Genomic DNA, 14,346 nt, shown 5'->3' with positions numbered 1-14,346 from the left:
ACAGACTCCTCGTGAGCAGAAAAGTCTAAACCCCAAACAGTGCTGTCTCACCCACGTGCTCCAGTATTATCGAGCAAAGCATTGTGGGACTTCAAAATGGAGCTCTCTCTGAGGCGGAAAGCTGCGGTGTCCTAGTTTATGTAGCCGTCCGCTGTTACTAACAGTAACATAGTCACTGAATTTAGGACTCACTACGCTCCTGCCTGTGCGACAACACACCATGGGGGTTTTGTGCCTCGTCCGGGGAGCGCTCGCTGTTAACGCCGGAAAGCACGCCGGGTTGCGCCCGACGCTTCCCCGCTGCGCTCCGGGACCAGCGGGGATCCGTGTCCGGCGGTACAGCCAGGACACCGGGAGCCGAGGACACGCCGCGGGACGGTTTGTGTGCTATCACCTTCCGCACAGGACCCTGCTCAAAATCCAGGGCCGGGACACGAGCCCGTTTCTTCAGGGGATTATAACCAACGACATGGAGCTGCTGAAGGAGCCCGAGCGCACAGCCATGTACTCCCACATGCTCAACGTACAAGGGAGGACACTCTATGACATCATGTTGTACAGGTGAGACTTCGTCACGACCTCTGAACACTTGTGTGTTTGTAATTTGGACCACATCAACACGACTGCGTCTCTTCTTCTCCTCCTCGCTCCTTTTCCGCTCTGCAAACAACAAAAGTGCGCACCAGAGCTAACGTGTGGCAAGAAGTGAGAGAGAGACAGACAGGCAGACGGACAGACAGACAGATAGACAGACAGACAGACAGCACTGTCATGATCTGAGAAAGTCAACGTAAGCGCTGTTATCTAAGCTGCAGGTCACAAGTGATAGTCCGCTCCAGCTCCCTCCTCCAGAGCCCTCCCTGCTCTCTGCAGTCAGCTGTTCTCTCTTTTAAGTTTTCTCATTTACAGATATTCTTTTATCACTGGATTTTTAAACAGGGATAAAAGGTGACTCAAGTACATTTGCACAAGTACCGTTGCTTATTTTAACCTTGATCCGGTCTTTGCGGACACAATAGGAGAGCTACGGTCCTCAAACAGGACATTATAGACATTATAGTCCTGTAATGGAAAATTCACCAAAAACATTTGGTCAAACCTAAAAAGAAAATTGTGAATTATTTTTATTGTAGCGAAAATAACGTTTTCATTTCTCGATGGATTATCACAGACTGGTGTCTCTCATATTGTAGTCAGAAATGTTTTTTGAAACCATTTCATATTTTCCAACTGCAGCGAATAGTCACACCTGTCGTCCTCCTGGGTCAAAAATGACCCGGTCTGTTTTAAGTGCTCGTAAGGCATAATGGAAAATTCATCACAGCATTTTTTTTTTGTCAAACCTCATCAGCCAACTTCATTACAATTTGTTTACACAGGTTTTACACTTCTTCTTTTTTATTTATTTATGGTCATTAGACCTCCTTTCTTATGAAATTTATAATGCATCTTCGAGTAAAAAAAGAAGCCACAATTATGTATTATTTTTATGATCAATAAGAACATTTCTTGATGGAATGTCACTGTCTGGTGCCTGTCATAGTTTTGTAAAAAAAAATTGTTTTGAAACAATTAAAAATTGTTTTAATTTGAAATGGTCTGGTTTGATATTGTGCGTGCGCGCGTGCATACATTACTTGAATATTTCTATTTGGTTACACTTTATACTTCCACTCCACATCTCAGAGGGACATAGTGTCCTTTTTACTCCCCTACATTTGTATGGCAGCTTCAACTACTTTCAAAATACAGATTTTTCACACCCTTCCTGTCCAGTTAAAACTATATTGGTGATTTAAATATTGAATGTTTGTGATAAATTTAAGGATTAAATTGTCCTGTATGGTTTGAGAAAATGAATTCTCTGCAGATACCCTCCCCCCAATACACTGTGGACATAACATTCTTACTTGTCATAATTCTAACTATTGCTATTCAAAACACCATTTTACTAGTTATTTTGTATGTTGAAAATTACATATGTATGTCTAAAATTGTTTATGATTGTGCATATCTGACAGTAAAGTAAGAGTAACACTTGAACAGTTACTTTACTGCAGGAAATGTAGAAATCCGAAACTGACAGCCCAATACACACTCGTGTTGACGGATGGACCGACAACCCGATTCATTGAATCGAGTTATTTTACGTTAGACAGCTTTTAATAGGACACCTGTATTGTTGTAACTAGCACACTGTGGTGACCCAGGTGTTTCCCATCATAGCTCCACCTAGGAACACCTAACCAGCTAAAATATAAGTAAAAATACCAGTGTGGTGGTTTTATGGTAGTTTTTTTTTTTTTTTTTTAATTTTATGAGTCTCTCAACTTGCTGTATTTTCTTTCAGTCTGAACAAAGCAGAGGGAGGACACGGCGTTTTCCTGGAGTGTGACAGCATGGTTAAAGACTCAATCTTGAGACACCTGAAGGTGTACAAGCTCCGCAGAAAGGTCATTATTAGCCCCTGTCCAGAGCTCTCTGTGTGGGCTGTGCTTTCCCAGCAGAACAGCCCAAATCAAGAGGCCACGAAACCTGAGCTTAACTCCCCTGAAAAAGCTCTGGTATGGGAGGCTGATCCTCGAACTCTGCTAATGGGCTGGAGACTGGTGTTGCAAAGTCAAGTTGACCCCTTGGATATCATTGCATCATGTCAGAAAGGAGATACAGAGGAGTATCAGAGACATCGCTATGCCATAGGTATGACCAGTTAATAAAAGAGTATACTGTTTTTATTAGAAAATGAATGGTTTGAGATGTCTGGATTTGCATAATCACGTGCTCTTGAAAACTGTCGTCTAGGACTTCCCGAGGGAGTGAACGACCTTCCTCCCGGGGTGGCGCTGCCGCTGGAGTCAAATCTCGTCTACATGCAGGGCATCAGCTTCAGCAAGGGCTGCTACATCGGCCAAGAGCTCACAGCCAGGACTCATCACACTGGGGTGGTTCGGAAACGCCTGATGCCAGTGCGCTTGTCATCTCCAGCGCCAGACCTCGAGGAAGGAGCCGCGCTGCAAACGCAGTCGGGCAAGCCAGCTGGGAAGCACCGCGCCGGGGCAGGAGATCTGGGTCTCAGCCTGATCCGCACGGCGCACGCCAAAGAGGTGTTGACGCTCAAATCTTGTGACGACGCCACAGTGACACTTGAGGCCTCGGTGCCAGACTGGTGGCCCAAAGACGAGAAAATCAACTGAAGAGGAGGATGTTTTATAGCTACGTGAAAATATGACATGCATCAGATCTGACAAGACTTCTCATAGAGAGAACCCTGAAACATTATGTTACACTGTCATTGCTCAACAGCTGCGAAGCACTCCTCTATTTTTGAGAGTAGTTTTTTTTTTCCCACCTAAAAGTGACTTTCCTAAATTTTTCAGTTATTTATCACAGATTTTTGCTCTTTCACAGATGTATTGAAGCTCTATATAAAAAAAGGTGTATCAATTATGATGTGGTATTAGTGGTTATTTAATGTATTAAAAAAAATTGCAAAGCAAAAATTCCTTGGTGTATTTTTTGATTTATCCGTTTTATCTTTCAGTGCAAAAACAAATTCCAGACATTCACAAGCAATATTTGAATTTGCGATTCATCTCATGCCAAAGGTGCAGTAACTCCTTTATCATCCTCTTATCACACTGTACAAATGGGAACATTCCATTCAAGCTGTTTCCAGGTCGTGGTAACATTGCCCAGACATTGAACATACAGTATTATTCCTGGTAAAGGACATGCTGCCCTCTTGTGGACTGTATGGTGTCTCGAATACGCTGTAACATGGTTTCCGGCTGCAAAGTCAACGTCGAATGATCGAGCCTCTTAAAGTCCTCATTGCACAGGAGGCATTCAATTACGTGCGCCACTCTTTGGAGGTCAAAGGCAGCATGGTAAGGTCCGAGCGTGGTGAAGGTCTCGGAGAGATGTCGTGAGTAATCGGAGGAGGAATCCCCGGAGGAGCAAGCATTCAAGAAAGCCATTCGGTTGTCAGCAATGATCTTCACGAACGAGGCAAATTCCCCGTAATCAATACCGGAGCAGGCCTTCATGATGACCTGAGGGAAAACGCACCCAGTAATAAACCGATGCATTTAACTTATTTGTGTTTTTGGACAACATGCCGACAGCATTATGAGAGCACAGTACCTGACAGTGCTGATGCCACGAATCCATTGTGCTTCTCCATTCGTCTATCTCCTTCTGAACAGATGACAGCTCATTCTGAAGGAACTGCCACATGATGTCAACGTTGCACCCATTCAACCAATTATGATTAATGGAGATGGTGTCCTCCTGTAAGGAAAACAAATTTTAATCAGGATTACAAAATGATGACATCGATATTAATGTTCTTACATCTGTGATAAAAAGATAATTCTCATAGTATTATAAAACACACCATAATGTATCATATCGCTTTAACTCAACTGTGTAGATATCCTTGTCTCTGTACTTCTTACCAGATTATAAACTTGATGATGCCAGCCACTGGGCACGAAAATTATTTCACCTGCTTCTTGAATAATTTCAAGAGGTTGGCAGGCTTCTTCAGAGTGTGGAAAAAGGCCTCCGTTTTTAAGTTCGGCTGACGTAACATCATAAGGTAGATTGCCGTGAGTGTCTCGTAAAAAGTCCTCCTGACCCGGAGGATACAGGAGCCACTTCTTCCTGCCACAGATGTTTGCAGACCAACTGTAGGAGCGGAACACATCAGCGTGGAACGGTGTCCTGGTGACATGAGAAAGCATTGGATTGTATGAAAAATCTAAAACTTAGATAACGGAGTTTGTTTTTTTTTTTTTTTTTTTTTACCAACATTGGGTTTAATTTTCAATACCATGAGCCTTTAGGTCCCATGTAGACAAACCGGTAGTCGTCCACTTCAAGTGTATCCCAGTATTCATTGAGCCAGTCAGAAGAAAAGAAGACTGGTGTGGTGTAAACATTATGTTCTGGAAAGTCCCTGCAAAGAATATATAAAAGTCATCGTCAATGAGCTATTTTGCACAGTGTGTAAACATCTTTAGCGTATTACTACAATACCTTGACATGTGCCAGTCTTTCAGATAAAGGCATCCTTTGTGTGATGAGTTTCCATTCTGGATGTATTCCTTCCAGTAGTGTATAAATTCTTTGAAAGGCATAACTTGTTTAGGGTTGGCATTGTATTCCTTTGAATTGCAGTTTGCAACGGGAACAGGAGTCTCGTCTGTGAATAAAAGGATAACAACAAATCAGAGAGCGCAGACCTCCTTCAAGACCAACACTACGCTCGTCTATGATATGCGTATACACGACTGCAACCACTCTACTGTATGTCTGTATATGTACCGCTTCTGGTTCTCTCTTTAAGCACGGACCCTGAAAGCTTAATAACAATTGCTGGTTGAACTACGTTTGAGCAAGTAAACATGTATCTCAGAGGATTACTGGTACCTGTAAACGTAGACTGTGATACACAGTTATCTTATTTCTAGAATGGCCTATGTTTTTGTCACCACTGAACTTTGAGCCGTGATTCGGATCTACTCCATACTTGAATGGCTTTTTACCTTGCCTTATGCTACACCCATGTTCACCAAGTTTGATTAAAACAAGTTGTTGTTTTTTTCTATCATTTTGCTGACAAACAAGACAAACAAACCACATCAAACCATAACTTCCATAGCGGAGGTAAATACAAAATCAGTTTACATGACACCTGACAGTGCAAACACGGCATTAGTATGTATAGTATGTAATCGATGCAGGAGTAAGAGGCTTATTTACCAAACTCTTGCAGCAGTTTCTGGAAATGAGGTTTCCCCTCTTCAGTCACCCACTGTTTCCGACACTTCCAGTCCTCCGTGAACCTTCTTGAAAACATACACGGGTGGTTGGGAAGCAAATATTTCTTGAAAAACGTAGAATAGCTCAGCTCTCTGTCGATGTAATCGACGAAATGGGAGGACCAAAATTGCTCGTAGGACTGCTGCCTCGGTATTTTGACCAGGCTGCTGTAGTTACGGTACGCCTCCCTGTCCATGATGGTAAACAACGCGTCGGCTCGCTGGTGAGCTTCCTCAGCTGCGTTTGGTTAGCGGGAAAACGGCGAGGTGAAAGCTAGCGGGGAGACTTATTTTTGCCATTACATTGCGTCCGTATTGGCACTTTTTCTGTCGAGAGTTGAAACCCGGTTCGGCCACGAAACGAACATTATGCTGACAACAGGTCGCTACATTTTTACTGCAACCCGAGGACTTGCAGGTTCCTGAACGACGCGCATACTGGAAAATACCGTTCCTGTTTATGATCTGTCACTGCACGTACTGAGTATCCGTTTATTTAATGCCAATGCACGTGATTTTAACTACTTCGACGACCGCTGTCATTCCCAACCCCAGTTATTTCCCTCTGAACCTTGACGTGTTGTTTTCTGACAGCAGAGTTTTCAACACGGACAATGAATACAGCCGTACACGGGTGTGACATCACTTCCGCAATAAACATCACAACATACTAGGAAGGCTACGAGGTAACGTAATGCTCAGCCCAATGTTGACGACTAATGTTATGTGGGACGGTTATCATTTTTTCAAGAGGAAGTGGGAGGTGTTAAGTGGTTTGTAACGTTGTAATAATGCACGCGTAATGCGGTCAGCTGGATAGAGAGCTGAAGCCGCTTCAACTGAGCCCATCTGCCGCCTGGATCACACCGTGTATAAAGTATGTCCACCATCAGGACAGAGGTCACTCACCACAACGTCTTTTGGGATTGCAATTATAGATTAAAGCAGCACCAGTGTTTGTTTGTGTGCGTGTACAGTATTATACATGTGTCCTTCTTCCAGGTGAACCTGTGCATCTCCTTCCAAAATGAGCCGGGACGTTCCCATCCACAGCTGGCCGGGCTCCTATTACATCAACTCGGAGAAGCGGTGGGAAAACGGAACTCTGTCCCTCACCAGAACCATGGTGCGCTTCGTCTCCAACCACAGTAAGGAGAGCCTCACCAGCTTCCGCCTCTCACGGATCATGCAGATCAAGATGGAGTCGTCAAGTTTCATCTTCAGCACTCTCACGGTGCTGGAAGAGGGCAACGTGAAACACTGGTTCGGTTCCCTGAAGCCCAACAGGGTGGTGGTTTATAATGTGTTGGAGCATTTCTGGAGAGAACGCCTACTTTCTCCCAGCTCGGAGGCCCGCGGGGCAGAGTCTCAGCCCTCTAAAGGTAGGGAGCTGATCAACCTGGTGGCAGGGGCCCAGAGACGACTGGAGGACACCGGCAGTGTCCTCAGCCACCAGGGAGAGCAGTTTGACAGTATGATGCAGGGACTGGAGAAGATTGATTCTGACTTGGGCGTGGCTGACAAGTAATTATCCTAAAATGTCTTTGCCTATTGAGTTTTCTCATGTCTTGGTCATGTTGCAGGCCTATGTTGTTGACTTGTTTAACCAAGCAGAAGACGTGCTTAATATAATAGTAACATCAATTTCTCTTGTCTTGCAGACTTCTGTCAGAACTGGAGTCTCCGCCCTGGTGGCCTTTTGGCAAACTCCCCTGGAAGGTTCAGCAGGAGGCCAAGGCTGAAGATGCTGCAAGAGCTGCAGCCGCTGCTTCTGCAGCCAAGGGGTCCGGTAGAAATAAGGTGATCTCGAGCATTCCAGCAGTAGTGTCCAAAGGTGGAGACTCAGATTTGAAGCCCGGATGTTTGCTGGTGTTGGTGTCCTCGCTGGAGGCGAGAGACACTAACTGCCAACTTCTTCATCGGTTTGAACGAAATGAAATCGACGAAATCAGGGTGCACAGTCCCTACGAGCTTACCGTCAGACAGCGTTTTATCGGGAAGCCAGATATATGTTACAGGTTCCTGTCTGCCAAGATGTCAGAAGCAATGGCAGTGTTGGAGATGCAGTACAAGAAGAAGGTGGAGTTCACCAGCGAGTACATGTCTTTCAGGGCGACTCCAGTTTCATCTCCATGTGACAGAGAAGGGACAAGCTGGAATGAAGGTAAGATACAGGTCAAATAAACGAAGGCTCTGTTAATTCACTGCTGTTTACATGCCTGGTATGAATGTGACCACTAAGTGGCAGTAAAGGTCCATGTTTCCACTTTGACATATTTATAACAGTGCAGCCACATGTAAAAACATTTCATCATGGTTATTGGTGTCTCTGTTGGGCAGAAATGTATTTTTGATGAGTCACTTCATCCCTATTGCCTCAGCTGCTGTGCTTTAGAGTTTACTGTCTGCTTTCCTCATAAACAACATATGCACTCTGCACTTTTTCACCATCTCCACCCATGGAGTCAGGTTTAATGCAGAAGTGCCAAGAGACAGAGCTCCCGCTGGAGGTCCCAGCAGGAGAGTTGTCCCAGTTGCAGGTGCATGTCCTCCAGCCATCTGTCAGTCAGGCTGAGGCCAAGGAGCTCAAACAGGTGAGAAAGTTGGATTCCCATCGCCTGTGCAAAAGTATAACCGCAATATCAAGATTTTTCATGTTTGTATGTACAACTTGGGAGTACAAGACAAGAGTTAATACAAATAACTAGCCCATGTGTGCAGGCAACAGATGGCCTAAAATAGTGTTATCTTAAATAATCATATGGTTTCTGAAACACATATTTTCATCCCAAACCACAATTCACTGTAATGATTTGTATTTTTCATCCTGTATGTTTAAAATGTTATTTGGTGAGACCACAAACCGACGTCCATCCTCGTTTTAAGAGAGGAAAAGAAACACGGTCTGTGATTTGGTCAGACTCGACAATGTCTTTCCATTCAGAGCCTCGCGGCACAGAGCTGTTACAGACACGGTCTGTGGTGGCAAGACCTACACAGTGACGCAAATTCAGGCCTGTGATTCGGACAATTTTTTTCATGTGTGACTCACTGTTGCAGGTTGCTTAGACTGAGATAGTTCATGTAAAACCTCCAGCAAGCTACTTTTGTTTTAACTATAGCAAGTTCACTTCAATAACAGGATTGCCATAAGTGAAGGACTGCTAGTCTACAGCACACAAGATCATCTGATAGCTTGCCGGATAGAGGGGAAGACGCAATAATATTAACCCTCTCTGCTGAAAAGTAACTAAAGAATTATTGTAAACACTTTTACGAATGTGGTTTATAATAAAATTTTAAGGCAAACCCTGATAAATGTTTAACAGTCTAAACATCTCCTTAAGATATACTTGTTATTATTGATCGTTTTACATAAACAGTTAACCTAAATAAGTATTCTTGATAAGGTTATCTTAACATTGTGCTTTTTTTATAAGGGTGAAGAAGAGAGGTGCTGAGAGTGAAAAAGTGCCATTTGTGCTCTTACTTTTGGTGTATTTAACAGATGAAAACATAAAGACTTAATTTTCCAAATAGAAAAAAATATGCAATATCCAGGAAAAAGAGGTTACTGTCAATAGTTGAAACCTAAAATTTAAAAATGATTCTCAAATGTAATATATTGGGGCAGACGAATTCAACATTTAGTAGCAGACTAATGACTCAATTTTGTTGCAGCATTGTTAAATGTTAAAAGTCCTTTTTCATGATACATTATTTGATGTACACCCTTCATAAATAACTAAAGTTATTCTCCTTCACTTTATGCCTAGAATGTAGGAAATTATTGCACATAATAACATAATAGTTCAGATAAATCTGACAGCAGTAGCAGCAGTGAGCCAATCATAAAGCCTGGCTTGTCTATTGTGTTTTTAAATTGCTTATTGTCTACAGCTGATAATGGCTCACATTTCAAAGGCTGCCAGTTTTGACTTCCTCCTATCCTTCTGTACACACCCTGCTTTTAATGGACTTCAAGTCAAGATTAGAATCGACCGTGGGACAACTTGTGCAGCGGGTCACGCAGTTTCATGTCCCGTCTGTGCTGTGGAAAACGTTCACGTTTGTCTCAGCAGTTTTATACAATTATTATTGTCAAGAAGTTGGAAAATCCTACTTGTTAACAGCACAAACTGGTTCAGATCATTTTGTGTGTGTGTGTGTGTGTGTGTGTGTGTGTGTGTGTGTGTGTGTGTGTGTGTGTGTGTACTGCATACTAATTCTCAGTCTTGAAATGACTGGGAATTTTAACTCATTTTTCTGTTAGTTGTAGCCTAAATGTTTCATTTTGGGGGGTTTCGCCACGACTTAAGTCCGCCTGCCATTGTATGAGCAGCAGATACAAATATTCATGTGTTTTTACACGACGCACCAAAACTCTTGTGAATGTTAACTGTAAGGTGTGACTCAGTCCTGTCGTCCCAGTTGAAACTGTAAAGTCACAGACCTAATTGAGTGAATGCAGTTGTTCCTTGGTGTGTATTGACATACTATCTGTTTTTCAAACTGTTGCCTGGAGCTGTCTCTGTGCTCAGTTAAAATATCCACATATACCAGCCAGTGAAAACTGACATTATGTCAGTGTGTGTGAGAGAGCATGTGTAGCATAACATAATACTAGTTTGAAAACCATGCTGGTGGGGTTTGAAGTGAGTGTTTATTAGGCTTTGCTTGGCACGTTGCAGTATATTTAAGCTGTTCCATTAACCATAACGTACACAGATGTTAAACCATGCACGTACTGTATAGTTCCTTAAACCCACTGAAAGTAGAAAACAAACAGTATTGTATGATATCACCAATCCCAGGAGACAAGCCGCGACTTTTCTCTGTGTATCTCAAGTTTCATTCACTCCTTAATATGAAATATTATCGTATCAGCAACATGAATAACTATTATTGCACCATAGTTGGTGTTAAACTATAATGTCGCCTTCTGATCTGCAGACATTAAGTCACAAGGTCGTGTCTTTGTTGGCAAAATGAAGAGGAAGAACTCTGAATTAAAGCCATCACTCTTTCTCTCGTACTCGCTTGCTTTACAACTCCCTGACCCCATCTCATATGGTCACATATGGTCCACATGCTCCGCTCTGAAACTCACGTCTGTGGTGCACTTTTACTATTTAATAGATTTTTTATTCCCGTTTTGTTCCTTAGTTATTTATGTCTACTATGTCTTCTACTTAAGTGTATTTACTTAAACAAATGAGTGTGTGTGTGTGTGTGTGTGTGTGTGTGTCTCCACATGCGTGTACTTATTGGATTGTGTGTGTGTAGATGCTGATGCAGCTGAAGAACCTCGCCCTGGAAGCCGAGACAGAGCTGGAGCGGCAGGATGACGTTCTGGACGACCTGACGAGCTCGACGGACCGAGCCACCATGAACGTAGAGAAGCACACCTGCCGCATGAAAAGACTGCTGTAGTCCCGACAGTTCAAGAGACGCATGTGGTCGCCGTGTCCCTCCGAAGAAATGCACTGTAAGCCTCCTGGAATTGGTATGGTTTGAAATACAGCATTGGGGATTTCCAAGATTTGTGTTGTATTCGATGGTATCGGCTCATGGGTTTAAGGTCAGTGTCAGTGATTTCTGTGAAAGTGCAGCAATGTTCACTTAAAGCTAAAGACATTCACCAAAATCTCTGATATTTGCACATCAGTGACTTTAAATAAGAACATATCTAAGAAAGCGGTGATTTTTTTTTAATTTTTTTTAATTTATTTTTTTTAAGAAATTAGGTGAGATGTGGGCTCACAAATTTTGGTCATATTTTTACATGACACTAGTTAAGAATTTGTCATGTTAAATGTAAAATTGTAATTTTTTTTTTTATTTCATTAGTTTATTTAAAACAATCCAAACATGTGAGATTTGTAGAATAAATACCCGCCCTCCTATTGCATATCTTGCAAGTGCAGACACCATTACTTTTTACTTCGGTTCCAGTTGACTACAGCCTAAAAAAAAGATTTCTGCCCTCTCACATTTTGGAGTCAGAATAAGGATAAAATTCTGTGGAAAGGAAGGAGGAGGACTCAAAACTGACAATAACATCATAATGATCACGTGATTATCACTGAGGAGGAAAAAAAATATTCATCCCTCACTGGTTTCAGCACACGGTAGTAGGGTTGGAACAATATGCTTATTAACCGATTTAATGCTCTCACGATACTTGGGTGCTAAGTCCATATGTATTGTGATTTTAAAGCATTGGGGTTTAAAATGACTATTTATTTAAATTTTTGTTTACTTTTTTTTTTTTTTAAATGAGGCCATGGGGAAAAGTTCAATGAGTCATCTAGAGATTATGTATGTCATGAGTTAAGTTTTCCAAAAACAATGCACATCACATGTAAATAAGATACTAAAATTAATAATAAAGTTAAATAAAGTACTGTTATAATGGAGTGAATCAAAGCTGAATCGCTGGTGTTTTCATTCTGAAGCACCCGGGCTCGTCTCAGGCCGAAAAGGTGTTGATGCAATAGTTGTGAGCAACAACAGTTAGCTGTTGGTAGTAAGCGAAAAGTTGAACCATTACCAGTTAGCGATAAACATGTATTTATTCACTGTGAACGGGAAACTGGCGATTTCCAGGGGCCATTTGAACTAACCAACAGCTCTCTTGATTCATGCGCTGATGCTAACAAGCTAGATCCTGGGCTAACTGTTAGCTGCTAGCTGTTACTGCACAACTCGGTGTGAATAATAAATGAAATATCAACTCAAGAAATCAGCGTGGCGAGTTAAAAGTAGTAACATAAAGAATCACGATACTCTAGTGCAGGGGTGTCAAACTCATTTTAGTCAAGGGGCCACATACTGCCCACTTTGATCTCAGGTGGGCCAGACCAGTAAAATCATAGCATAATAACGCATACATAACGACAATATTTCTCTATGTTTAAATCATTGGTGAAGGTTTTTGGATGATAAACCCTATTTTAAAGGTCTTTCTACAATAAACTAGAAACATAAAGACCAAAAACTCAGACATCAGCCCACTGTTTATCTGCCTGGGCTCTCCTCTGCAGATTCCCTAGCAGCGAGCGCTTCTGTCTCCGGAGCAGACGTCGCATTTACGCTGTTTTTGAAGCAATTACTGGATCGATTAAAAAAAAAATTACAAAACGTTTGTACTCATAAACCTCCATATTCTCATAGAAATGCACTTTATGTCTTTCTGTAATTTTCACACTTAGCAAAGTCATCCGGCGGGCCGAGCTGGACCCCCCGGCGGGCTGGATCCGGCCCGCGGGCCGTATGTTTGACACCCCTGCTCTAGTGAATTGGTTCACCTGAGGTAACTCCTACTGATTGGTCGTGTCACCTGAGTGAGAGCCGGGCGAATAGCTTGAATCCTCAGTGCATGTCATGCGCACTCCGGTGAAATAAGCTCTGTATCAGAGGAGACACGCTGCGGTTTAGAAGTTGCACAACTACAAAGACGAACAAAATAGACATTCAGAAAGGAAGCAGGAAATGGCTAGTGAATTAAATAACTGCACAAACTTATGAAAAGAAACTTGCATGTTGTTTCCGCAGCTGTTATTTAAAGACAGGTGTAAGAGTTAAGGGTAAACCTAATTTAATCCTGTTGATGAACGTTTTCCAATATAGCTTAGGGTAACTAGATAAGGTTGGTTTGTGTCATCACATTACTGTGTCCCTGCTGATGTACTGCCATTCTTCCTTTTTACAACCATTTGTGTCCTGTTACCAACTTGTCTTTCTCAGGTGTCACTTATCCTCCCTGGACATGGTTTCCCTGTGGCTTAACGTTGCATGTCTCAATATTACTGCTTTGTATTGCATCAAGTAATGTTCCAAAATGTTCCATCATTATATGTATAGCAGAAGACTGTAAATGTGTAACTAAGTACTGGGGCTCTTGAAAAAACAAAACAGAAATATCCCCCGCTCTTTGTTTTGAAATATTATAGATGAAATAATTCATATTAAGATGTAAATCTACTGTATATGCCTTGCTAAAGACATACTAATCTAAATGTGTATTATCTGTAAAAGACTGACATATATATATTGTGATTCTGTAATTTTATTGTGGTTCGTTTTCACTGTGAACTTGTGATGAGCGATTGGTTAAAACGGAGTTATCTGTACCAAGTTTAAAAAGGATTTCGGTGCCTATTTTAGCTGATAATAAAGTTATCCTGACACTGGATACAAATTATAAGGGAAGTTCACCTGTTTCATTCTGCTGTTGTAAGTACTGAATTAATTCCTTTTTTTATCGGTCATTTAAAGTCTGTAATAACTTATTATTGGCAATACAATTTAAATAAGTTAAATAATGTTCATTCATAAAGGTCCGTGTGTATTAATGAATGCCGCTGAATGCTAGCCTGATTCCGCCCACCTATTGCTTATGGCCTCAGTCTTTTACTCTAAAGGGCGGACCATTCAGCAACCAGTGGGGGGCGGCTATGTGCGATGAGCTTAAAGTCAAGTGTTTGTGGCGGCGGTGGTGGAGCTAGATGAAGCAATA

The 14,346-nt window shown here is 42.0% G+C and overlaps 3 protein-coding genes across 5 annotated transcripts; 2 read left to right on the top strand and 1 right to left on the bottom strand.

Moving 5' to 3' along the window:
- The first annotated feature begins 91 nt into the window (after positions 1-91).
- iba57 (iron-sulfur cluster assembly factor IBA57) lies at positions 92-3,494 on the top strand. The gene is made up of 3 exons (XM_069157605.1): positions 92-561; positions 2,351-2,700; positions 2,803-3,494. Exons 1-3 carry the CDS (start codon positions 221-223, stop codon positions 3,192-3,194), a joined length of 1,083 nt encoding a protein of 360 aa, XP_069013706.1. The 5' UTR covers positions 92-220; the 3' UTR covers positions 3,195-3,494.
- jmjd4 (jumonji domain containing 4) lies at positions 3,454-6,375 on the bottom strand. The gene is made up of 6 exons (XM_069157600.1): positions 5,767-6,375; positions 5,041-5,206; positions 4,835-4,960; positions 4,458-4,725; positions 4,144-4,290; positions 3,454-4,052 (listed from the first exon to the last, which is right to left on the bottom strand). The coding sequence occupies exons 1-6, from the start codon at positions 6,020-6,022 to the stop codon at positions 3,714-3,716; spliced, it is 1,302 nt and encodes a 433-aa protein (XP_069013701.1). The 5' UTR covers positions 6,023-6,375; the 3' UTR covers positions 3,454-3,713.
- A 46-nt stretch (positions 6,376-6,421) lies between these two features.
- snap47 (synaptosome associated protein 47) lies at positions 6,422-14,039 on the top strand. 3 transcript variants are annotated; one of them, XM_069157602.1, is made up of 5 exons: positions 6,422-6,511; positions 6,828-7,349; positions 7,487-7,989; positions 8,295-8,419; positions 11,112-14,039. In XM_069157602.1, exons 2-5 carry the CDS (start codon positions 6,853-6,855, stop codon positions 11,256-11,258), a joined length of 1,272 nt encoding a protein of 423 aa, XP_069013703.1. In that variant the 5' UTR covers positions 6,422-6,511; positions 6,828-6,852; the 3' UTR covers positions 11,259-14,039. The 3 variants fall into 3 exon arrangements, with proteins under 3 accessions (XP_069013703.1, XP_069013702.1, XP_069013704.1); XM_069157601.1 differs by lacking the exon at positions 6,422-6,511 and adding an exon at positions 6,518-6,702; XM_069157603.1 differs by lacking the exon at positions 6,422-6,511 and adding an exon at positions 6,518-6,725.
- Positions 14,040-14,346: the final 307 nt, after the last annotated feature.

This window comes from Embiotoca jacksoni, unplaced genomic scaffold, assembly GCF_022577435.1.
Source record: "Embiotoca jacksoni isolate LCO1_2020_lvr unplaced genomic scaffold, fEmbJac1.0.p SCAF_22, whole genome shotgun sequence".
Lineage (NCBI taxonomy): Eukaryota > Metazoa > Chordata > Actinopteri > Embiotocidae > Embiotoca > Embiotoca jacksoni.
The sequence above is the reverse complement of the archived record's forward strand: the minus strand, read 5'-3'. Positions and strand labels throughout refer to the sequence as shown.

Bases quoted from the DNA above. Each gene is read 5' to 3' on its own strand.
- jmjd4 (XM_069157600.1), bottom strand. From the start codon at position 6,022: ATGGACAGGGAGGCGTACCGTAACTACAGCAGCCTGGTCAAAATACCG. The intron at 5,207-5,766 runs GTAAATAAGCCT...TTTTATTCACAG, and splicing joins GAAACTGCTGCAAGAGTTTG to ACGAGACTCCTGTTCCCGTT. The intron at 4,961-5,040 runs GTATTGTAGTAA...TATTCTTTGCAG, and splicing joins AAAGACTGGCACATGTCAAG to GGACTTTCCAGAACATAATG.
- iba57 (XM_069157605.1), top strand. From the start codon at position 221: ATGGGGGTTTTGTGCCTCGTCCGGGGAGCGCTCGCTGTTAACGCCGGA. The intron at 562-2,350 runs GTGAGACTTCGT...ATTTTCTTTCAG, and splicing joins TATGACATCATGTTGTACAG to TCTGAACAAAGCAGAGGGAG. The intron at 2,701-2,802 runs GTATGACCAGTT...ACTGTCGTCTAG, and splicing joins GAGACATCGCTATGCCATAG to GACTTCCCGAGGGAGTGAAC.
- snap47 (XM_069157602.1), top strand. From the start codon at position 6,853: ATGAGCCGGGACGTTCCCATCCACAGCTGGCCGGGCTCCTATTACATC. The intron at 7,990-8,294 runs GTAAGATACAGG...CCATGGAGTCAG, and splicing joins AGGGACAAGCTGGAATGAAG to GTTTAATGCAGAAGTGCCAA. The intron at 8,420-11,111 runs GTGAGAAAGTTG...GTGTGTGTGTAG, and splicing joins AGGCCAAGGAGCTCAAACAG to ATGCTGATGCAGCTGAAGAA.